Source organism: Malania oleifera, chromosome 1, assembly GCF_029873635.1.
Source record: "Malania oleifera isolate guangnan ecotype guangnan chromosome 1, ASM2987363v1, whole genome shotgun sequence".
Classification (NCBI taxonomy): domain Eukaryota; kingdom Viridiplantae; phylum Streptophyta; class Magnoliopsida; order Santalales; family Ximeniaceae; genus Malania; species Malania oleifera.
In genome coordinates this window covers 101,600,561-101,625,399 of record NC_080417.1, presented here as the reverse complement: position 1 = coordinate 101,625,399, position 24,839 = coordinate 101,600,561, and the positions used below count along the sequence as shown (strand labels likewise).

Genomic DNA, 24,839 nt, shown 5'->3' with positions numbered 1-24,839 from the left:
AAGATCCTCAAGAGTTCAAACAATATTACTTTTATAGAAAATAAACACATCATTTGAAGGGACCATCTTAAATCAATATCAAATCCCACGCAAAGCCAAACTCAGTACCAAAGGCAATCAAATTTTGGGACTTATCATAATTATTAATAAACTATCAGAAAAAGTTAAAACCCAAATCAAACCACCAAAAATTTTACCTATCAGATTCCATTTCTTCATTGCCTTGCCTCTTTTTTTTTTTTTTTTTGGGTGAAAAAAATGGGTTAGGGGCGTTCAAAAGCCTAAAAGAGAGCTGAAACACAATAAAACACCTGAATCAAACGCAAAAGACCCTATTGTTTGATAATGATTCACAAAGTCCATCCATCCTTAAGCAGGAGCAACATAACATGAGGAAGCCAAAGTCCTAATTTAAGGGGCAGACCATGCAAAAACCCAGTCTACCAATATGTTGGCCAATCTCAACAACCAAAGATCAGCTAGAAACAGCACTACAATGATAAAACACAAAACAGAGGCTCCCAACAACAATATATTCACAACTTTAAACAGCACTACAGTGACTTTTATTCACAAGAGTCATGTCGTATGATTCGCTGACAATGGCGGTTGTCTTCTAAAGCCCTCATTTTTAAAGGACGCGGAGCTGAGCAAGGAAACCAGCACATAGATCCAAGAAGAGAAACTGGGGACCCTGAACCCTCTGTAGATCAAGCAAATATTTTTCCTCTCCAGTTTTGTAAAGCTGCATGAGAAAGCCATTTAGAACAATAACAGCAAAGATGAATAGCCCTGGCAAATAGGGGATTTTCCTAGAGGACGTCAAAAAAGCAATACTAGTAAGTGATCAACATAGTTTTTATTCGTGACTTAGCCTTTCATATTGTTTAGGGGTCTCTAGGTACAGTATCTATGCCGAGGTCATTTGCATACTGAATGGGAAGGAATGCTACATCATCCATCCGATTCATGTTTCTCCAGCTTGCAGGAGAGGCGGAGGAAGCCCTACACTACCCAAAATCATGTTTGCCCCACCAAGGTTGGTCCATTCATAATTTAAAATTTTCAATCAAGTGCAGTAAATGTGTTTTTCAATATCCACAGATCACAAAAATTTGCAGAATGTAAAAGCATAAAGTACCTGCACTTCAAACTTGACCACATTTGGTGACCTAATAATGCCATCATTCTCAATGATGGTTGAATCATCCCCAAAGTAGTGATTACTGTGCACAGGATTGTTACCCAAACCTTCGTGGTGGCCAGGCATGCCAGGAAGCCACCGGCACTTCATGTTGTAGTGTCCAATCTTTTTCCAACAAACATTCAGTTCTTGCAGGGCTTTAAGAACTTCTGTCATTATCTCACGAGGATGGGCTCGAGACTGAAAATTGTCCAATGATAAATAATCAGCAGTAGGAGTAAATAAGGACCAACTATTTCCAGATTGAATGATGAGAAAATGCCATACACTGCACAAGTACTACACTCTCAATGTGCTTTGAGTGATAGCATACACCTCCCAAAACAATAATAAATTTAAACAGATAATCTCAACCATGGAAGCATAACATTTTCTTTGAAATAAACATGTATATGTAGATAGAGCATTGACCCCAGCAAGCAAAGTCATTCAGTTAGTCTTTATTGAACTGTCCAACACACCAGCTGGTTGCCTTTTCCAAATCCTCCAGTCCTCAAAACAAGAAAAATAAAAAAACCTACAGAAACTTCACCTGTAGTCCAAGAGCCCATTTCCTCTCGATAGGGAACTGGGGCCTAAAACCAATCCCCTGATATTCCATATATCCAGGAAGTCGATGTCCAACAGCTGAAGCTTCACTTTGATGCATAAAACCAGGATCCTGGTGAAACAAACATAAAATAATTCAGTAGGGCTTCATATTTAAATCAAGATTTGTGACACTACAATATATACACACTATTTGTCTGCTATATTGGAAAAATAGTTCTGACTATAGCACACAATGGTGCAAACTGGGCACAGTGAATGATAAATCATAAAACCCACAGGGAGGAAATCGGGCAGTAGAAAGTCAAGTAGATCACACGAGTAAAAACCAATCAAAAAGCAGACTATTTTGACTGTTTTAGAAAGGAAAACTCCACGTCCCATAGCAACAGCAATTTTTGCCTTTCTCATACAATTGAAGAATCCATGCAATCAAAACCATTATAGCAACAATGGAAGTGTGGAACAACTTTAAATATGAAGGAAAATGCACCATTTTTTCTTGAAACTCAGCTCCAAGATAGCCACTGGAAACACGGAATCGGTTGTCTAATATCAAGTAGTATGTAACTGTAGCCTGAAATATGTAGCAGGTAATGAAAATCCACACCATCAGAAATTACAGAGAAAAGAGTTTTAAATAGTCAGAGATAAGATTACGTCATTTTGTATTCTGTTGCGCAGAGAATCAACCACAAGGGCCTTGTCAAACCCCTTATTGACCACTTCCTGAAGAACATCCTCATCAATCTGCACAGTATGGTAGCAGTTAAATAAAACTCATGCAAAGGTTATGATAATACCCAAAAAGATCCCGTGTGTAATGCACCAGTAGCACACTGGATCTCAAGCAACACATTACAACCAACTCAAATATATCTTATCATCAAGCAAAGAGGATCTGAAAATTTCCACAAAATATGACCAAAAGGGAAACATATGGGAAACTTAATCAAATAAAATTTTTCTTATAACAAGAGAAATTTTATAATAGGAGCAAGAGACCAATAAAATAGAAAAAGATGAAGGGCAATGGGATAGGAAAACAAAGGAAGGAGAGTAATGCCAATGCATCCCAAACCTTGATGAGATGCAAAGAGCACAATATGACAACCTCATTTATGAGAGAGGAAGGAGAACCCAGCAAATAAGGGGAGGTTTGATTCGTGAGCCATAAGATATGTATATAAGAACTTCCCAAAAAAATCAGAAATTAGTATTAAAAATAAAATAAAAAATTAATGAAAATAAATATGTATTATTTTGTATTTGTTTCAACATAATAATCCCAATACATGGCAATTGCCATGAAGGTGATGCTTGACACTGAAAACATAGTCTGCAAGTTTCAGGATATCACAAGAGATGGTCCATACCGTAACTGTGAATAAAACACTATAATACAAAAATCAACTCTGATTTTATAAAAACAGGAATGCATATAGCTCAATATGAAACAAAATGACATAGACAGAAATAAGCAATCATTATAACAACAAACCTTTTTGGCCTGCTGCATTGTATCTAGTGGGGGCACAGCTAAGTAACGTGGAAGATGAGCTTGGAACCATGAATGCTGACGAATCTCAGGAATAGTCATTCGTTTCATAGGATCAACAACAAGCATCCTAGGGATTAAATCTCTTGCACCAGGAGACAAATGGCTGGGAAGTGTATACATTCCACACTAAAGTACAAAATGAATGTAATAAATTAAATCTCTGTTTGCATAAAAATATAATCCAATTGTAAAATTGTAAAGAGTATCAAAAACTGACAAAGTAATACAGCTGTCCAAGGACAAAAGACACAAGCATAGAATTTCAAATGAGTCATAAACCATCCAATGAGTCACGCCTATAAGATCTCTAAGCCAAAAACTGAAGCTTTTTCTCCTACCTGGCAAAGAAAAAGGATTGGTTTCTTATTTTTTACCCCTTAGGGGAAGCTTTAAAGCTGAATATGACCAGATCTATAAGTCGGGGCGATATACATGGATAGCGCTACAAGCCTTGTGCAACTCAATAAGGGACAGTATCAAATTAAGGGAGATAACGCTATGCCAGCCTCCACCTTTTGCCACTAACTTGAGGAACATATAGGGCTCGATTAGTTGCAGAAAACAGTTCTTGTTTTTCATTTTTTGTTTCCCAAAGAATTACAAAAATGCTAGGTTATCAAGATTTGTATTAGATAGGTAGAAAATAAAGGATTTGTTTAGTTGTGGAGAACAGTTTTTTTTTTTTTCTCACTTCTAGATTTCCCAATAATTGCAAAATCACAACTTGTTTCCCAAATTTTCAAAAACAATATTAAAAAAATCAGAAATCAAGAAAACAAAATGAAAGAGGTTTTCCAACTTTTCTATAAAAATTTAGAAAATTGGAAAATAAAGGGGTATTTTTATAATTATATCAAAATTTTGAAATGAAAAAATAAAACTATATTCCACAAAGTGAATGGAGTCAAAACTTTTCATTATTTTTTAGTTTTTTTATTCACATGCTGTAAAACTGAAAAATAAGCTAAAATTTTGTTAATTATGGAAAATGAAAATTGTCTTCCACAATAAACATGCCCATAAGAAGTAAACATTTTGTAGGAAAAATAAATTCGTCAAAAACTCCTAGAGATCAAAAGTTGGCTAGTATTAATGAGCAAATGAAACACTAGAAACTAAATCAGTCCACATATTCAATTGGCAAAATGAATAATGAGGTTGCAAATCATCGCAACCAACAAAGGACACCCAATATAAAAATAAATAATAATAATAATAATAATAATAATAATAATAATAGTAATAACCTATGGTCATTTAATGAGGGCTTTGAGGCTCTTTGAAGCATTTAAGAGATGGCCAGTGATACTTAGGACACACAATAGTGAAAAATATCTATGACCAATTAAAGAGTGTTTTGTGGCTCCTTAACCAATCGTGCTACATGGGGGGTTAAAAACCATCATTGAAGTACAAAATGTGATCAACTCCCAACCCAATAACAAAACAAGACTTCAATATGATATCACACATGGAGCTGAAATAGAAACAAAGACTTGTCCATTAATAATTTTTTAAATTACAATATAAGAATAAATGATTGCTTCATTCGTCAGCACCAACATCCACAATAAGTTATGATAAGGGTCGTAGGTTATATTTTAGGTTACTTATGATATTGTGTTTGCCAGTGTTTTTCTAATGCTGAATATTTTAACAAAACATAACTGTGGGAGATTCACCCCATCAGCCAATTACTTTCTACTGTCTTCTTCTTTCCCTACCCTTGTTTAGGTTGTTCCAAGGCTAATCAACAAGTATTTTGCATTCGTAACATATTATCAGAACATGTCACAATTTGTGATTACTGCTCATTGTCGTTGTCAATAATCAGTGTTCACATCACTGTCCATTGCGACGTTCACATCACTGTCCATCACTAATGTGTGCACCGCTGTTCATTGTTTCCTCCTCTTATATGGCTACCCTTATTGATTCATATATCATAATAGTTCTCTGTTTGAGTCATTTAGGCACCCCTTGTTCCTTTTTGTTTTGTCCTGCACATCTCGTGTTCAAATGCGTTGTGACCAGGCCATGGCACACTCTTGATATCAAGGCAGTTCTTTTACCAGAGGGCTGCAGGTACCATATGTGTGATCTTTGGCCCTGTCTTTACATGTTGCAGCTCTTTCTAATCTTCAAATAAAATGTGCAATGTATGTCAAAATGGAAGCCCTGGCTTCTTGAGGGCCATACGACTAGTCGATCTTTCCCCTGGTAAGGAGTACTGGATGTCAAATAAGGTGGCATTTGGGCTCACAGAATCAAAAATATTCCATGGAATGACATTCCAAGAATCTCATTCCTCAAAATGGGATACCAGCCTCATGGGAATATTTTTGTTGGGTTTCCATAATAAGATTCCCAAGAATATACAGATGATGCGCATCATTCTTTTGAGTCAAAATGGAATCTAAGCAGACATTTTGAAAGATTACTGGTGTATTATTCGGCTGATGTACAAACAATACATGAAGAATAATCATACTTTCAGTTTCAGCATAAAAACCTATTAAGAGTACCAAATTAAACACACGTCCTAAAAATTTCAACCATGATAAATTTAAAAAAAATTAACACATAATAATCCAATTAACCAAAATAATGGAGGGCAATATGGTTTTAAACTTTCAACTATAACATTATATTGTTATGATAAAATAATATTTTTATTTTTATTTTTATTTTTTCTCTGTTATACTATAATAATTTACTGTTATAAATATAATAATAATGTGCTATAATACTGTATCATGGGGCATTGATGTCCAGCAGCCAAAATAGTTGGGACAGTTTAGTCAAAAAAAAAAAAAAAGATTCCCGTGGGGGAGCATGGAAATGGGATTCCCATGCTTTATGGAATCCTTCATAGGGAATGAGATTCCTGCCAAATCAGATCCACCCCAAAGGAAACATGGGAATGGATGTCACAAACATCACATTCCTAAAAATGTTAAAACTTAAAATATGCCACAAAACCAAATGTCCCCTAAGTATCATCGTAATGGTTCTTACTGAAAGGTGTCGATTGCTTTAAGATCTTCACCCATGTGGTCGCTTTTTGAATTATGTGTGAACTTTAATATTTAGATTGGCTGTTAGCCTGTAATATCAATTAGATGTTTAAAATGTTCTGTGTACAGGAAGTCCAGAACAGGTTGCTCCAGCCTCAATGGGAACAGCGGCTACATTTGCAAGTTGGTTAAAGCCATTTGTGGACTTAAACAATTGCCAATAGCCAAGGGCGAGGTTTGACAAAGTCAACATTGTCACATATGCTTTTAGCTTTATCTATTGTGATCAATGCTTTCTATGGTGCTATTTTAATCGACTGATCATTCTATTTTTGTCAACAATAGAAATAAGGCAAGTTTGGTGCTTCTAGCAGTTTATGCTGATGACATCATCATCACAATCAGTGACTAGATCAGGACTGTACATGTGAAGCATTGGCTTGAGAAGCAATTCCAGATAAAGGATCAAGAAGCCCTCTGGTATTTCCTTGGCATTGAGGTCATCAAATGCAACAAAGGCTTAAATTTTTTTCGACAGAAATATACTTCAGACTTGCTGAATAAGGCTAGCATGTTGGGAGCTAAAGTTGATGCTCTCATGGACCCAGATATGAAGTTATCCAGAGATCATGGACCTAAATTCGATGAAAAGCATCAGTAAAAAGGAAGTTTGTTGGAAAACTGATTTATTTATCTGTCACTAGACCGAACATATCATTTGTTATGGGGGTGGTAGTAATTTATGAAGAATACTAAAAAAGCACAATGGGATGTTGATTGTCGTATCCTTTGATATTTTACAAATTCTCCTAGCAAAGGATTGGCGTAGAATTGTAATAGAAGCTTTAATATCATGGATACTTTAAAACGCATATTGTCCAGGTTCAGTTGACTATCAGAGTTCAATTATTGCAGGTGGTAATCCTATTACCTGGCACATCAAAAGAGGAACTACAGTTGCAAGATTCAGTGCTGAAGCAGAGAATCGAGCTACAGCTCATACAATCAATGAATAAGGTGGCATTTGGTAAAATTAATTGCTAAATGCTGAATATTGAATACTGAATGAAATTCTAACTTGTAAGCAAGTTCTGGATATAAATGAACAGTCTCTAAATCACTAAAGTTGTTTGGGAACCAACCACTGAATATGTGCATGAGATGGGATTTGGGAGACGAGGAGAGATGTACCATGAAAGATACAAAACATTAGGGAATTTAAAATTTTAGGGAAAAAATTCAAAGAGCCTCCAAATAAACCTCTGAATGAATCAGCAATTCTAAGATCTTTGGTTCAGTCAGAAGCATTTGTAAGGCCGAAACATTGAATTTTAGATCATTAGGAGCCGACCTCTAATCAGAGGTTGTTAAATGAAAATAACAGGACCTTAGTGTGGGAACGCCTTTATGTCAAATATAAGATTACTAGCAACAAAGCCTACACATATGTTCTATGAATCAAGTGGCTAGTTAAAATGCTATCAAGAACATTTAAGTTGACTGCCACTTTGTCAAAATAGTTGAGATGAAGAAAATTGTGGCTGCTCCATTTGTGAAATTCTGTAATCAACTAAAAGATCTATTTACAATAGCCTTGCTTAAACCTGCTTTTCTAATTGTTGTAACAGGCTGAGATTAGGTGGCATTTATACACCTCCAGCTTGAGACACAGTTTTCTGGCTTGTGGCAGGTTACATTTTAGGTTATTTACAATTTTTTATTTGGGGGTACTTTTATCGTAAAAAATATTTTACCCCCTCTTTGGCTCTCTAAACATACAACTAGGTTATTTACATTATTGCTAAATCATCTACAATCTCAATCAGCTAATCACATGTTAAATATTGAACTAATTGAAGTAAGCCAGTACCTTTATTTTCTTGAAAAGGTTGGGAATGTTTTCATCATCAAAAGGAAGAGTACCACAAAGAAGGGCATACAATATAACACCACAGCTCCATACATCCACCTCAGGCCCAGCATACAACTTCCCAGAAATAACCTGCGGAAAAGATGTGATGAACATGGAACTTTAAACCACAGCCTTTAGATAAAAGAGCATGTTTTTCATCTTCTCCTTTTATTTTTATTTATTTTTATTCTTTTTGGTTTTTCATATGCCTGGAGTTTAGAGTGCTGCTAATTTCATACCTCTGGAGCAGCATAGTTTGGGCTTCCACAACTAGTTTTCAGAAAATGACCATCTCGCATGATATTGCTCAAACCAAAATCAGCAATCTTCACATTGCATTTAGAATCCAAAAGCAGGTTCTCAGGTTTGAGGTCTCTATGAACAACCATATTCCTGTGACAGTACTCCACACCGGATATAATCTGCAACCGGGGAAAAAATACAAACAAACAAACCTGATAGTGTGAGTTTTTGAAAATTTAGGAGAAATATAAAATCCTTTTTCTTTAGAGGGGGAGAGGAGAAGATGAATGGGGCAATTAGGAAATGAAAGAAGAACAAAAAAAGTAAGAATTGATAAGTGATTACAGATTCTTTTACCTGCTGAAAAAAATTACGTGCTTCTTCCTCCTGTAACCTACCCTTCTCTACGATATAATCAAAGAGCTCGCCAGACTTCACGTACTCCATGACAACATAGATATCTAACTGAGTCTCTATAACCTCATAGAGACGTATAATGTGCGGATGCATGAACAATCTCAGAATTTTGATTTCTCTTCTCACTGCCCAGGTAAAAAAAGGGGGAACACCGTGAAGTTTATGGAATCATCCATAACCAATCAAAAGGTAAGCGAGCAATGCAATGTGGCTATGACCTATAAAGGAAAAAAACAGGTTGTATTGCAAGTTTGTTTAAATAAAACTCATATTCCCACTCTAGCCCCTGTTAAGATAGTAAAAAGATTTTCTTGCCTGTCAAGGTTCATCATGTAGACTTAGTTTCAAATTATCTATGCAATGCCAAAGTTAACCACCACCAAATAAGCTTCATTAATAAATCAGGGATGTTGAGAGCCAGCAGCATGTGATAATTTGATAGAAGGCATACCATTGTAATGGAGTGTGTGTGTGTGTGTGTGTGTGTGCGCGTGCACGCACGCAGTGTCAGAGTTGATACCCCTAGGTATCTGATATATGACGACTGACATAACTTTTCTTCAGAACTTTGCATCTGGAGATTACATTTATTGTACCCCAACTTGAATACCATGACCCAACCTGCAGAGTCAGCCCTACTGAAACTGCCAAAACCAAAAACTATACAGATTGAATTGATTTAGTATCACTTGAAACTGACAAGCTCATTTTGCTTGGGGTATCTCTTTCCACTTAACTGAACATGACTATCTTACTGTCAATTACATCCATGGGTCACAATGGATGTCCTAAAATATTCAGCAGAAGTCAGCACATAAAGTTTACTCCTTTATCTCCAAGGGCTCAGCACCATGGTCTAAATGATCCAGTAATTCAGCAGTTTTCATAAGTGATGTCTGAAATTTGGAGAAGCTGGAATCAAAAAACTACAGTTGGTCATAGATACACACGTCCAAGTCCACATCAACCACCACCCATGACCAAGGTCCCAAGCTAACATCAGTACTTTTTATATAGCAAAAAGTTCTGCTATGATGTCATTACTTCTGCCTGGACACCAGCAACTAGGACAACTTCCTGAGAATTCACTTGTTAGCCATCTGTTCCAATTCCCAGATTTCCTTCAATGCTAGTATATATATATATGAACTTCCATCCTTCAAGGGGAGTGGGGGGGGGGGGGGGGGATTTGAATTGTTTGGGCACAAGAAATTCAAATGAGAAGAGAAGACTGGATAGCCACATGTTTCAAATTTCAAGTATTGAGTTCAAATTAGGAAACAATTGTGAGTTGGATGAGGGTTCAGGGACACCCAATAACTTTTGTTTAGATTTATGAGGTGAGATGGAATTGGGGTGGTGGCCGGCTTTCACTATTTTCACAGGTGGCAACAAAATGCCTGGCCAACCAATGCCACCCCCCTCCCCCCACCCTGCTATGGTGGCTTGCTCCCAAAGATTTTAAATTTCAAGTTCAACAGAAGTTTTAAGACTTAAGAAGTACAGAAATTAGATGGCAATGTCAATTCCAATTTCAATTTTTAAAAGTGATGAAAAAAATATTAGCAAGTCATTGAATTTTTTATCAAAATTCAGAACTTGTTAATAAACACAATAATACAAAATTAGAATTAAAATATTTAAAAAAAAAAAAAAAAAAAACACATCAACCAGGTAGGTACATCTCTTTGTTATTTTTATTTCGGAGGGAAATCAGTCTCTCATTGCACTTCAGCAATCTTCTGCTAAAGTGTGCCAACTTCTTGAATTCAATCCATTTTGGTGATTTCCCCTGGTGATACCCCTTCTTGGTAGTTTTGATTTTGATTATGCTTTATTTCTACATTGATTTCACCTGGTTATACCAGTATTGAGCTCATCATTCTGCTTTATTGGCCACTTGTAACAAAATTCTAACAGCAAACAGCAAGGAAAGGGAACGAAGAAGGATAATTTATCTCTTCCTGTCTAAAAGCCTTCAGTATTGAATGAAGCTTATGATTTCTTGGCTGAAGAGAATCAGAATGATGAGCTCAATACTGGTTTTCGACTCATCGTATCAAATGATAATTATTGCCAGCAGCTTCAGTATCCTTATACAAGGTAGATCATTCTTTCCATCATACTTATACCACACACAAATTTTAATTGTATCCGGAAAACAATATCCGAAAACACAAGAAACATCTTCAATGCATTTCCAAAAAACCTGTATTTTTTAAGGGATGTTATTGGATACAATTCCTAAAACTGTTAATTGGAAACAATAAACCAAATGCAAATTTTGTGTATTCTTTGTATGCCACCTTCTCTGATACAGAAAACTCTATCAGAAACCTCAACCAATTGGGCCCTCACAAAATTGATTCTAAAAAAAGTGATTTTCCTGCATAAAATTGTTTTGATGCTCCTTTTGATAGGGTATGGATAGATTATGACCCTCTGATTGTCAATGTTATTGAAGTAATCTCTAGACCACAGTATACTAGTCCCTTGCTGCTGGATCACTTTTATTTAAGCCTTCAATTTGGTGCAAGAGAGGAAGATGCTCTAGAGTAATTTGCTTTGTTTCTCAATGATATTAGAGGGGTTTCCTTGGATTGTTTTGGGGGATTTCAACACAATTAACAATATTTTCAGGAGTAGAAGGTCAATTTCAGATCTCAATATGGTTCATATGGAAAATTTCAGGGAAATTCTTTTTCAAACTTGACTAGATGTTTCCCCTTAAATGGACCTTTATTAACCTGGTCCAATAAAAGGGAAGGTTGGTTTTATTTCAAAAGCTGGACAGATTTTTGACAACTCATTCTTGTAATTATGATTTCCCTAATCTCAAGAGTAGTTTTCCCTAATTTCCAGCTGTGCTGAAATTTTGCACAGAAGGTTTTAAAGGAGGGTCCAATTTTTAAGTTGCTGTTTATCACCCGCAATTTTTTGGATATTGTCAAGAAAACTTGGTCCTCTTGTTCTGCTTCTGGCACTCCTATGTATATTCTTTGTCAAAAGCTGAAGGTTGTCAAGAAGGTTCTGAGGAATTTCCATGAGGAGCATTTCTCTAATGTTAGGGGTAGAATAAAATTAGGGATGAATTGCCTCATTTGTGCCTCAAAATAAGAACTAGCAGGTTGATGCATCATTACCCTGATAAGAAAAGTACAAAGCTCACCTAAATCTGTTGGATCATCCTGTTTTGCTTGTTATTTCTGTTGCCGAAACCAATCAAAAAAACTACCTGAATCTAATGAAAGCTGACGAAGACATTATCTAGGACTTCTTGATTAAACCTGGGAGATCAAAATAAAAATTCATCCCCTTGATGCCTTTTTTATATATACTTTCATTGCTGATCCCAAAAAAAAAAGAATTATTTTTCTTTGGCAGTAAATGCAAAAAACACTAAATCCCAAACAAGATCTCTGGTGGATCCCAAAGGTAACAAACTTGATCCTTTTGATGCTTACTAAGAAAGAGCTTCTCTTCTTACAGAAAGTTGCTTTGTTCTCAGAATCTCAAAGTCGTTCCCACTCAGTCTTTTCTCAATGAGCTCATTGATTTTACTTGGTCTGACAAAGATAAAAGCCTTACTTGGCAAGCATGTTCAGAAAGAAGTTAAGAAGGTAGTCTTGCTCTCAAGCCTGATGGCTATAGTGCAAAATTCTTTACCTCTGGCCGGCATATTTTTGACTCTGGCTGCAGTTGTTTCATTCTTTAATGATTCAAATCTTTTAAAGCAAGTGGATGCTACCATGCTAGTATTGGTTTCTAAGATCAAGAACCCAGCTACTCCTGATTACAAACCCATTCCCTGATATAAGTTCAAAACCAAAATTATGGCCAATGTGCTTTAGTCTTGTATGGCAATCTGACAGAATTTATCATAGGAAGGTGCATTCAAGATAATGTGCTGCTAGCTCAGTAACTGTAACATAACTATCATTCTAACCCGAGGTCTCCTAAATTTGCCCTGAAGGTAAACTTGCGTAAATCTTTTTGACTCAATGGACAACTTCATAATCAAGATCCTTAGGGGAACTAGAACTCCTGTTAATTTTCCAAGTTGGGTCAAAGAACATTTATTACTACTACCATTTCCCCTTTCTGTAAAAGTCTATTTTGAAGGCTTTTCTAAAGGAAAAAAAGGGGGTAAAGCATGATAATCCTATTGTATCTCATTTGTTTGACTTTGTAATGAAAGTTCTCACAAAATATCTGAAGAGTGCTGCTACTCTTTGTGAGTTGAAGTATCACAGCAAGTGCAACAAATTCAGAATTACTAATCTTTGTGTTTGCATATGATCTGCTAATTTTTTGCCTATGGAGATGCTTGTTGAGCACAAGGGCATTAACGATGCACTCATCAGATTTAAATTTTTTCTGGATTGCAATCTAACACTTCAAAACCAGAGTTATTCGCTTCTGATATTTCTGTCTCTATAAAGCAAAGAATTACAGAGAATCTTCGTGTTTCATACGGCACACTACCTACCAGATATCTTGGCCTTCCCCTGGTGACACCCCTGGTCACAAAAAAGGTGATAAAGTGATTGTAAGATGCTTGCTGAGGCGATCTCTTCAAAATCTATAATTGGACCTCTCTGGCATCTTCCTTATGCTGGAAGGGTTCAGCTTATAAAATCTGTTTCACCAAGTGTTCAGGGGTATAGGTGGTCAACCTTGTTTCTCCCTAAGGTTGTGAATTTGCAGTCAATGGGATTAGGCAGAGATCAAAATTCATTTTGTGGAAGGAAGGGGAATGACTGGGATACTTCGCATTGCACATTGCAATCAGCTTGTCCAAGCACTGCAAGCCTTTCATTGATTTCTAAAAGGAATGAAGCCTCTACTTTCTTGCAAATGCTCCTGGATCTGGAAAAGAATTCTAAAAGCCAGAGAATATATTCATGACTGTTTCAAGCACATCATGAGCAATGGCAAGGCCGCTGAATTTGGTCCTACTATTTCCAAAGATTAAAGTGTGCACTCTGCGTCCCCCCCCCCCAGGGGATTTTTTTAGAACACTTCTCCTTTTTAATAGTAAATTTGGGTATAACGTGTTTGGCACACAGATTTTAACCTTCCAAAAAATCCAGTTGTTAGCATTTTTAGGGTGCTCTGAAAAGCTATAATTTGAAGCTTTAAAAGCTAAAAGCTAGATCTTTTTTCCCAACTAGTTATTCTATTTCATTGTTGTCCTTAAGTTTTTTTTTATTCAAAAATTACAAAATTATCAATGCATTAATTATATTTGCTAAAAATACATAACCATTTTAGCCATTTTAAATATTTTCAGGCACATTACAGCTTTTTCACCAAACATTCGAAATTTGCTTTTTTTCTTTCTAGCAGCTCCTTTTTCACCAGGAGCAACCAATTTTTACAACAATCTCATTTAACTTATTTTCATCAATTCCTTCTTAAAAGCTCCTCTTCAAAAGCCACAATGGGGCCATTAGGCTTGCCATTAACTGCTAAAGTTTCTGCCATCACAATGGATGATAGCTAGAGTTGCAGAAATTAATGCCCATTTGGACTTTATTCCAAACCCAGCACAGATGATTCCACTATCTGGAATCTTTTTTCGGGTGTTCTTTCTCCTTTCATCCAGCTTGGAACTCTTAAAAGGGCCAAAGATCCTGAAGGGCGCTGGCATTATTCAACTTGGTTAAAGTTCAATATCCCAAAGCACTCTTTTATCAGCTGGCTTGCCACAAAATAACCTGTGGACCCTGGATAGGCTGCACTCTTGGGGGGAAAGTTAAATACTTCATGCTTATTTTGCCATAATTTCATAGAAGACAAAAGCCACTAGTTTTTTGGTTGTGCGTCACTGGGGATGTCTATGAGGCCATTAATTACATCCATTGAGTAAAGGTTTTTTGACTCAATGGACAACTTCATAATCAAGATCCTTAGGGGAATTAGAACTCCTGTTGATTTTCCAAGTTGGCTCAAAGAATGTTTATAACTACTCGCATTTCCCCTTTCTGTAAAAGTCTATTTGGAAGGGCTTTTCTAGAGGAAAAAAGGGGGTCAAGCATGGTAATCCTATTTTACCTCATTTGGTTGTCTTCATAATGAAAATTCTCACACTTTCAGGGATTTTGGCAAAGGAAAGGATAGGAACGCTCTATGGCATTGCACAGTTCTGGCTATTATTTGGTGTGTTTGGTTGGAAAGGAACACCAGAATAGTCAAAGGTGGGGCTACTACTAACAATCTGCTTTGGAGTAAAGTAGTATATCTTGCATCACTGTGGGGATCAGCAAATAGTTTTTTCCATCATATTTCTCTGCAAGACTTGCAGCGGGATCAGTTGGCCCCGTCACATTGAGTTTGGTTCTTTGTTTAGGTTGCATTCTTTGTAACTAGTTTCAATTGATGTAAAGGGAGAACTTCTTATTCTCCCTGTCTAATTTTCTGATGTACGTTCTTCTCTCTTCTAATACAATTCTTTCTTTATCAAATCAACCCTGGATAGTCTGCATTCTTGGGGTAAAAATAACTTCTATGAGGCCATTGTTTCTCTCACGAACCCAAGGATGTTTTCCAGCTAGGATGAGGAGCTCTCTTGATTATCTTCTCTGGGAAGTACTCCAATCTTCAACCTCCATTGACAAATTGACTTGGACAGTTGCGCTGCTTCTGTTTATCGTGTTTGGAAAGGAGTCTGTTTATCATGTTTGGAGAGGAGAAGCCCTTTTTTTTTGTTGACTATGTTGTTCATAGCATTTTCTCTGATGTTGAAAGGCAGATATGGGATTAGAAAGTTCAATAGTCTTTGTTAGCTTTTTAGCCCCGTTGCAATATCTACAATACAATAATCATATCAAACGTATTGAATTAATTTAAATGGAATTCATATATCAGTTAAATATTAGTTATTATACAAACACAACTATTCTTGGCATAAAGTCAAATAAAATTGTTGTTGGTAATACACAAGCTCAATTTTGCACAAAGTTCAGAAGGCCAAAAGTAATAATTCATATCCTTCTTGTAATAATCTTTAGTTTCAAGATAATAGAAGATTTACTAAAAGAGATTTTTCAATTTTGGCTTTTAAACCAAAAGTTTTCATTCAATTCTAAATTTTCAAGATTCCAATAAATTTCAATGATTCATGACAGAAGTTGGCTACCATTATGGTGCTGTGAAGAAGAAGTTTTAATAAAAAAATTCAACAATTTCATGGGAATTTAAGACCAGTCTCAGATAATTTTGCTTAGGCCTCTAGTAACTATGACATGAGATTGTTTATCATCCCCCCTCCCACCAAAAGAAAACACCATCAAAAACAAATAAATAAATGAATATTAATGCCAATTATTAAAAATGTTTCTATCATCAGTTCTTCACCAACTTCCAACAATAGCTCCGCATATCAGATAGTCCCTCAGTTTATGCATTAAAATTTAAGACAACAACAATAATAGGAGAGCCAATATCCATCAAAATAAGGAATGTTACAAGCATGTGTGTTTGTATGCATGTTTGTGTAATCAAAAAGATATATTACATATTACATTTTATGCATTAAAGAATTAAGACAACAGCAAATAATAAGAGTCTACGTCCATTGAAATAATTAATGTTACAGGCATGTCTTTTTGTGTGTGTGTGTGTGCATGTAATCAGAAAAGACAAATTACAGATTTAACAAAAACAACAAATCCGCATTATGCAGTCACTGCACGCTTCTAAACAACACAATCAAACTACTAAAAAAAAAACTGAACAAAGAATCATTGTACAAGAACAAAATGCATACCTTTTTCTTCCATTTCCATATTCCGTATCTTACGACGGTTCAAAATCTTGATAGCAACTTTATGCCCAGTCAATGCATGCTCTGCAATTTTAACCTTACCAAATGAACCGATGCCAAGAGTTTTCCCTAGCTTATAGTTTGGTAAAAACATATCCACACCGCCGCCGCCTCGGCTAGTTGATCCATCCATTTCCTATTCCAAAAACATAGTAATGAGAAACAAAACTAAAATGAACTGAAAGAGCTATGAGTGGGCACATAAAAAGAGAGATGAGAAACATTTTAAGAAAAAATGGTGGAACAAGTCGTATTTATCTCTTTGGGGTCTTATTACACCCATTAGTGCTTCCCTTTCTAACATGCCCAATTATTTCTTTTTTCTTTCTAGAGTTCCCATGAGTGAATCTAGCATGCCAAAGAGTTTATGCATGATTTTCTTAACTTGGAGGGTACATTTTGTTCATTGGGATGCAGTTAGAAGACCCAAGTTTGATGCAATATTATGGCTTGGTAATGTTGTATATAAAAACATCTCCCTTTTAGGTAGATGAGGTTAACTCCTTATGGCATATGGTGATTAGAAGTATAGGTTTTTTTTAAAATGGATGGGTTACTAAAGGACATGGTATTCTCATTGGAGTCCTTGGAAGTTTGTTTCCAAAGTTGTTTGTTTTTTAATTACTCCCACTAGGTTCAAAGCATGTAATGACAACATTTCAATCTGAGAGGATGTCTAGGTTGGTGAAGTATTATTGGAGAGGTTGGTGCCTCGTCTCTTTAAGCTGTCTTCACTTCACAATGTCTTCTTTGGAAATATTGATGAAAGAGAGGTTGACAAGCTCACTGCCCTGCTTAATGTTCTGCATCATTTTATACCCTACGATAGGGGTGATGTGACAGCCTGGGTGGGGGATTCTTTGGGTTCCTTTTTATTACAAGCCTTTTTTTCTTTCATTCTTTGAAAACCCATTTCCCCACCCCCATAATCATTTTATTTTGAGCCATATCATTTGGAAGGCAAAGATTCCCTCTGAGATTAGAACTTTCATTTAAACTATGACTATTAGAATGCATCATTTGGAGTGCTAAGCATGGGTGATCACTTAGGTTGTGGGTAAGCTACTGCTAGTCAGATATCGAGGTTTTGAAAATTGGAAAGACTAGAAAAGGAAGAGTTTTATGGATAGTGAACTCTTTGAGATTCTGCAGAGCCTTTGGATTGGGGAAATAAGAGAAATTAAGGTTCACACAATCTCACATTTTTCATAGGATAGAGTAGTTGTTTTGTTTGGCTTCTCTTTGGGCTCATTTGTTTGGGGTTTTTTGGGGGAATATCACTGTCTGACCTTCAAAGGGATTGTAGAACAGGATTGTTGTAATTGTTTTAGTTGCTTTTTGGAGGAAATGTTTTCCACTTCTCATTGTACTTCCCGTACTTCCCGTTTTATGGACAAAAACAAACTTTATGAGGTTCACTGGGAAAACAGGTGCCGGGGACATTCCACGCGAACATAAATTTCTAGTTGCTTCTCATACATTTATTAAAATTTTGGGGAAATTTTATTAGTCAGCTATTCCACCCCCTATACGTAATAATGGCCACAGTTGTATATCAAAAATACCGTAGCTACAGTTAAAACCACTGGAATGTTTCATCGAATTTCAGGCTGTGGGAAAAAATTCAAATTTCCCCACAAAAGCAAAAAATTTATGCAGAGAAAGAAAATCAAAAATTGATCATAACCCTAGCCACAGCAGATCTGATAAATCAGTAATAACAATCAGTACAACTCGATATTCAGAATTAAGCATGAAACCCAGAAACAGATACAGACCTATATATCCACACACACGCACACGCACACAGAACTTACAGAAAGGGCGAAAACTCTTCGTTCGAAATGGCGGTGAGGAAAGTGGAAATTAAAGAAATTGAAGAGAAATTTATTATGGCATATTCAGAAATGTATATGTGACGGTTTTGTAGGGGAGAAGACGAATATTGCCGGAACCCAATACTTCCGATTCCCTTCCGTTAATCTCTCTCCCCCTCTCCCTCTCTCTCTCTCTCTCCCTCCCTCCTCTCACCCGTCTCTCTCGCTCTCTCTGAGTCGGATGATCAAAGGGTGCAAACAGGACAAGCGAAATTACGTAATTAGCCCCCTCGCTGACCGTACTGAATACTGATGCATGGCTGATGTGGAAATTGAGGGGTGTGGGAAATTTTTATTTTTCATTTTTTAAAAGAATTACAATATTTTAAATTTTTGTTCTGTTGCACAAAATAGTTTCTATTTTTATTTCTCAACTTCAAAATAATTACAAAAAAAATATTTTTAAGTTTTATTCAATAATAAAATTTGAGATCATATATTTTGCGGATTGAATTTGAATGTATATACATTTAAATTAAACTTAGTACATAACGAACACAAATCAAAATTTAAAATCCAAATTCCATACCCTTATCCCCAAAGTGAGAAGTCAATATTTTTTTAAATAATAAAAATAATATTTATAATTTTTTTATAAAGATTTAAAACAAATAAAGTGATAGTACTATAATTATTTGAAAATTTAAAATAAAAGTAAAGCTATTTCCACAAGCAAATAATGTCAACATTTTTTATTATTGTTCATTTATTGTACACAAATGTTATAAATCTAAAGAATTAACTAACTTTTATATAATTCTTTAGAAAACTAAAATAGAAAATAAAATTTTTTTTTACAATTTACTAGGCCTTTATATATTGTTAGCAGGGGTGTATAAAAATTATCAAAAAGTCGAAAACCATACTGAAATCAAACCGTTTTAACATTTTTGGTTTGGTTTTTCAGTTTCGGTTTTAATTTTATAAAAACCAATTTTTTGGTTTTAGTTTCGGTTTGACAACATACTGAACCTAAAAAATTAAAAAATTGATTACTTATATTTTATAAATCTTTAAAGTATTATTATACTTTCAAATGACATATATAATAATTATAATTGTCAATAAAATAATATAATCATACAATAATTGCATGCATTAAATATTTAAGTGGAAAGTGATTATTTCACCCATTGGGAAGATCTATAAAGAAGGAAAGGGTCATTGATTTTACTCCTTTCCAATGTGGGACAAGATAAAAGTGAATAAGGCTTGCATTGTGTTAGGGGGTGACAATGTAATGTGGGTTAAATAGGGAAGAGAGATGGCTTTATATGTATTCTCCAAGGATGTATAATGTATATCTGAGTTCTTTTGATTGATATAAAATAAGTAGTCATTTTCATTGTCATATCTTGTTGATTGAGGCTAAGATGTATCATATTGTGTTATAAATATCCTTATACTTGAATGTCTTGCTTATATGCTCTATTGTTGTTTATCTTGACGCAGTTTTCATTTCTAGTGGCTGTTGAGACTTATTTGCTGCTCATGTCTGTCATGCTCCGAATCTGCAAGTGGGTCCCAGGTGTGAACTTAAGTAACCCAACATATTTCTATATCAATTTAACATACATGATACAATACAAATAAAAGGGTCCGACCCCGTGGGGTACACGGTTGCCCTATATACAAATACATACCAATCCATACTCATCAGATACACAACGGAATACGGTCTTTTATACGTAAACAAGATCATACCAGAGTCTATACAAACTAAGACATACATTCTCATAATTACAACACATATCTCATGTGTCTACAAAACTATCCTGACAACTTGGAAACCAAAACTTGTACCTAAAAAGTACTAACAATAGCTACGACATCCCTTGCTTCCGGACGCTAGGATGCTACTTACCGCTACTTGAAGGACCTAAAAAACATTGTACGTATATTTGGGGTGAGACACCTCTCAGTAAGGAAGAAAACAGTTTATATCGGTGTGTGGCATACCAATGTCATTTTGCATACTTCATAACACTATACATACGATACAGTTTGAAACAATTCGTACAGTTTCATACAATTTCATACAATTCCAGTATTTTCACAAAAAACCATTCCAATACATACGATACCCAAAACATATGGTCAGTGTCGTCACACTAGTTCGCAACTACACAAGGTCACCTCGTCTCACAGCGATTACATTGCTACATACACAACTACGCTGCGACGACCGAGGCCCACTAGTGATTACATTGCTCCGTATGCAACTACACAAGGTCACCTAATCTCACATCGATTACATTGCTACATACGCAACTACAATGCGACAACTCAGGCCCACAGTGATTACATTGCTACATACGCAACTACACAAGGTCACCTAGTCTCACAGTGATTACATTGCTACACACGCAATTACGAAGCGACAACTCAGGCCCACGGTGATTACATTGCCACAGACGCAACTACACAAGGTCACCTAGTCTCACAACGATTACATTGCCGCATACACAACTACGCTATGACGACTCAGACCCAGTAGTGATTACATTGCTACATACGCTGTAAAACACAAACTTCGGTGACCAGCCGGAACATACTGGTGATATTTCACACCCCAGATATAGAGCCGGCCACTCTCACTCACAGTAGTTAACCGATACATGGCTGTTTTACAAATCCCTGGAATCATTTTGGAACTCACGTTCCTATACATTTCAGCGTACGGTAATTAGCCGCCACATAGCTGTTTCACAAATACCTGGAACAAATACATACAACCCTACATACCACACTTATTTGGTTTACGACAAATCATATCATTTACAATTTCAAGTATACAATTTATGCAAATACAGATTACGGTCACCTCAATAATACAGTTTTAACAAAACTAATAGTTTTCCAAACAAAATAGAGATGATACCCGAAATCCCCAATTTTCCTGAAAAACTGTAACCCGAAAATCCCGTTTTTTACCCGATAGATTTCCCCAAATAAGTAGCCATAACATACATACGATCGTAGCTTACAAGCTTACTGATCCTGATTTCGAAAATAAACTAATATAAATAGAATCCCCTTACCTTAACCCGAAATCCAACTACGAACTCTACAATCCTCAAAACTACGAATCGGGACTCCAAAACCTACAAACAACAGTACAGTTCATGCTTACAATCCGTACTACTACACATATACCAAATCAGAAATGAAAACCGAGTCTTACCTTGATTTTAGTCTGAAACCCGAAATCCTCTAAAACGAGATTTCGATCTGTTAGAAACATAGAGAATCCTTCACTGATCCTCGTAGTAACCTTGGATTTACAAATGGGGCAATGATCGGCAAACAAAACTAGAGAGAGTGTGTAGGGAGAGTTCTAGAGAGAGAGAGAGCATTTGGGGAAATTTAGCCCCAAAGCAACCCAAAATATCCCTTTATAGCACCTTTGACCTGGGCGATTTTATCGACGAGATGGCATCCTCGTCGACGAGGTCTTCAGAAATTTCATCAACGAGACAACGATTTCGTCGACGAATTCTGATATTTCCAACTTTCCAAACCTCTCGGCTTTTTCTCGTCGATGAACCTTTGAATTTCGTCAACGAGAAGCCTTCTACCTTCGTTGATGAATTATGGCCTCGTCGATGAAGTCTGTGCAAATTCCATTTTTACCCCTCTTTTACATAATAAACTCACATCTCACGGTTCGGGTTCTTACAACCTCCCTTGTTTACAAAAATTTCGTCCTCAAAATTTGTCATCTCTCATTCTCATACTCATACATACCATCACACATACGTACCAGTATAGAGCGAAACTGGCGGCCATTACAGCATAGCCCTATCACAATCCATACATACATACCCTGAGGTGAAATGGTGGCCATTTATACGCAGCCCCGTTACGATACATACATACATACTCTAGAGAATACGGCGACCATTTACACGCAGCCCCGTTACGATACATACACACATACTCTAGAGAATACGGAGGCCATTTATACGCAGCTCCGTTACGATACATACATACATACTCTAGAGAATACGGCGGCCATTCATACGCAGCCCTGTTACGATACATACATACTGTAAAAACTCAAAAAAAAAAAAAAAATAGAGATATAAAAAAATTAGTGGATTGATTTCCAAAAAAATAAAAAAATAATAAAAATAAATAAATAAATACTTAATTAATTAATTAATTTTTAATTAATTAACTAATTAATTAATAGGATTTAAAAGAAAAAAAAGAAAAAAAATTAATTAAAATTTATTTTTATTTTTATTAATAAAATATATTATTATATTAATAAAATATATTATTATTATTATTATTATTATTATTCTAACTTCAGGAATTTGGCAGCAGCCCCCCCCCCCTTCTTCCTTTCTTCTTCTTCTTCTTTATCTTCTTTTCTTTTCTTTTCTTTTTCTTTCACTTTTACTGCGTGGCCTCTGAACACTCTCTCTCTCTCCTCACGTTCTCTCTCCCTCTCTCCTCGATTTCATGGCAGATTTTCGCCCGATCGAAAATCCGAAGATACCACTAGACTCCATTCACCGCTGCCATCATTTCTACCGGAGCGGATCGGAGGAAGGAGCGGAGTAGGCATATTCTCTAGGGTAAGCCATTTTCTCTTCTTTTTTTTTAATTTCTTACAAAATATAAGTTCAATTGACGAACGGACACCACCACGAGAATCTAGAGATGATTCTCTACAAGTCTAGTTAGACAGAATTCTTGTGGGGGTGTCGGGCCAAAACCCCAAATTTCGGGTGCTGGGGTTATTAAGGGGCTTATTTTTAATTAATTAGCATTAATTTAGAAATGCTAAAATATTGAACATTTTGGGTTGAAGTAGGATTTCTGGAATTTAGAACTCAGGTGAGCGCTGTGGGTGTAATTTTAGGACCCGTAGGCAAAATTTAGAAAATTAAGTGGGGGTATTAAATAATAGTTTAAATATTAATTTGAGGTATATGGAGTCTAGGGAAGGCTAGATGGGTATTATTTTGGAGAAATAGATTAATTAATTTGGGAAAAATGTAAATTGCAGGAGTTGAATTTCGGACGCCAAAGGCATAGAATTTGGGATTCTAGGGAGACTCTCAGTAAGTCAGGTAAGGGGAATAAATTATAGCAGTATTTTTAGAATTATTATTTGAATGAATATGTGAAATTGAGCATATGATATTTTGTCTGAAAATTATTATGATATTACGAGATGATGAAATGTGCACAGAAAATGATGAGAATATTTATATTGAATTGAATTGTGATATACTGAAATATAATTGATAAAATGCCAATACTGCATAATGATTGCGGGTATGTGGTGGTAAACCCTATTGGATGGTTATGATATTCAGCACGGTATCGTTGCGAGTGGTGTTAGTGCAACCACACGGACTCTTGGAGCGTGTGGCGTGACAGTCGACTGTGCTATTGTGTAGGGTTGTTGGGCCCCCTGAGTCCGGATCAGGGTATTAGGCCGGCCAATCGTACTACAGACGCGATATGTGATATGATATTTGATCTAACCGGGTCGGCCAACAGCGGTTAGATCCAGCCTTCGGGCCACATAACCTTGACCATGGGGGGAAGCATGGCGTGTATAAAAAGATCCTCAGAGTGGCCATGAGTTACAGACGCGATGTTGTTATTTGGTACCGAGGATACTCATGAGCTGGAAAGTAAAGTGGAAATGAAAAGTGAAAGAATGATAAAATTGGCTAAAATGAGGAATGAAAGAAAGAATGGAAATTGAGAAATAAAGAATGATAAAATTGAGAAATGGAATAGTGTGAGTTAATAATATAAATAATTAAGGCGAAGTGAAACTCTCCGCCTGAGGACTTACTGAGTAAGGTGAGTGTCCTGATGGGTATCAAATGTGGCCATACCCAGCTGCATAACGTGTTAGGGCAGAGGGAAGCTACCTGTATGGGCGGGTAATCTTCCCTATTCTCAAGAACTTCGCGTATAAATATGTGTTGGAAATCATTGAATTGGATAAATGATTTTTAAGCTTATAAAAGCTTGTGTTGTATATCTATATGATTATGTATATGTGAATATCGGTGTATTTTCTCAAAGGAAATGGTGATTTGAAAAGTAAAGTGTATTATAATTGTACTCATTTGGCCACACACTGTAAATAATTTATTCCTTCTTACTGAGATGTGTCTCACCCAATTTATCTAAATTTTTTAGGGAATAGAGACCGGCCGGGTGATAGAGCTCCGTGATAGTAGGGAGCTGAGACCC

At 36.0% G+C, this 24,839-nt stretch overlaps 1 protein-coding gene across 1 annotated transcript; it reads right to left on the bottom strand.

Moving 5' to 3' along the window:
- Window positions 1-318: 318 nt before the first annotated feature.
- On the bottom strand, window positions 319-18,831 carry LOC131165447 (SNF1-related protein kinase catalytic subunit alpha KIN10). The gene is made up of 11 exons (XM_058123287.1): window positions 18,549-18,831; window positions 16,675-16,867; window positions 8,844-9,028; window positions 8,483-8,665; window positions 8,202-8,333; window positions 3,255-3,440; window positions 2,414-2,503; window positions 2,247-2,330; window positions 1,737-1,865; window positions 1,142-1,384; window positions 319-745 (listed from the first exon to the last, which is right to left on the bottom strand). The coding sequence occupies exons 2-11, from the start codon at window positions 16,862-16,864 to the stop codon at window positions 632-634; spliced, it is 1,536 nt and encodes a 511-aa protein (XP_057979270.1). The 5' UTR covers window positions 16,865-16,867; window positions 18,549-18,831; the 3' UTR covers window positions 319-631.
- Between the last annotated feature and the right edge of the window lie 6,008 nt (window positions 18,832-24,839).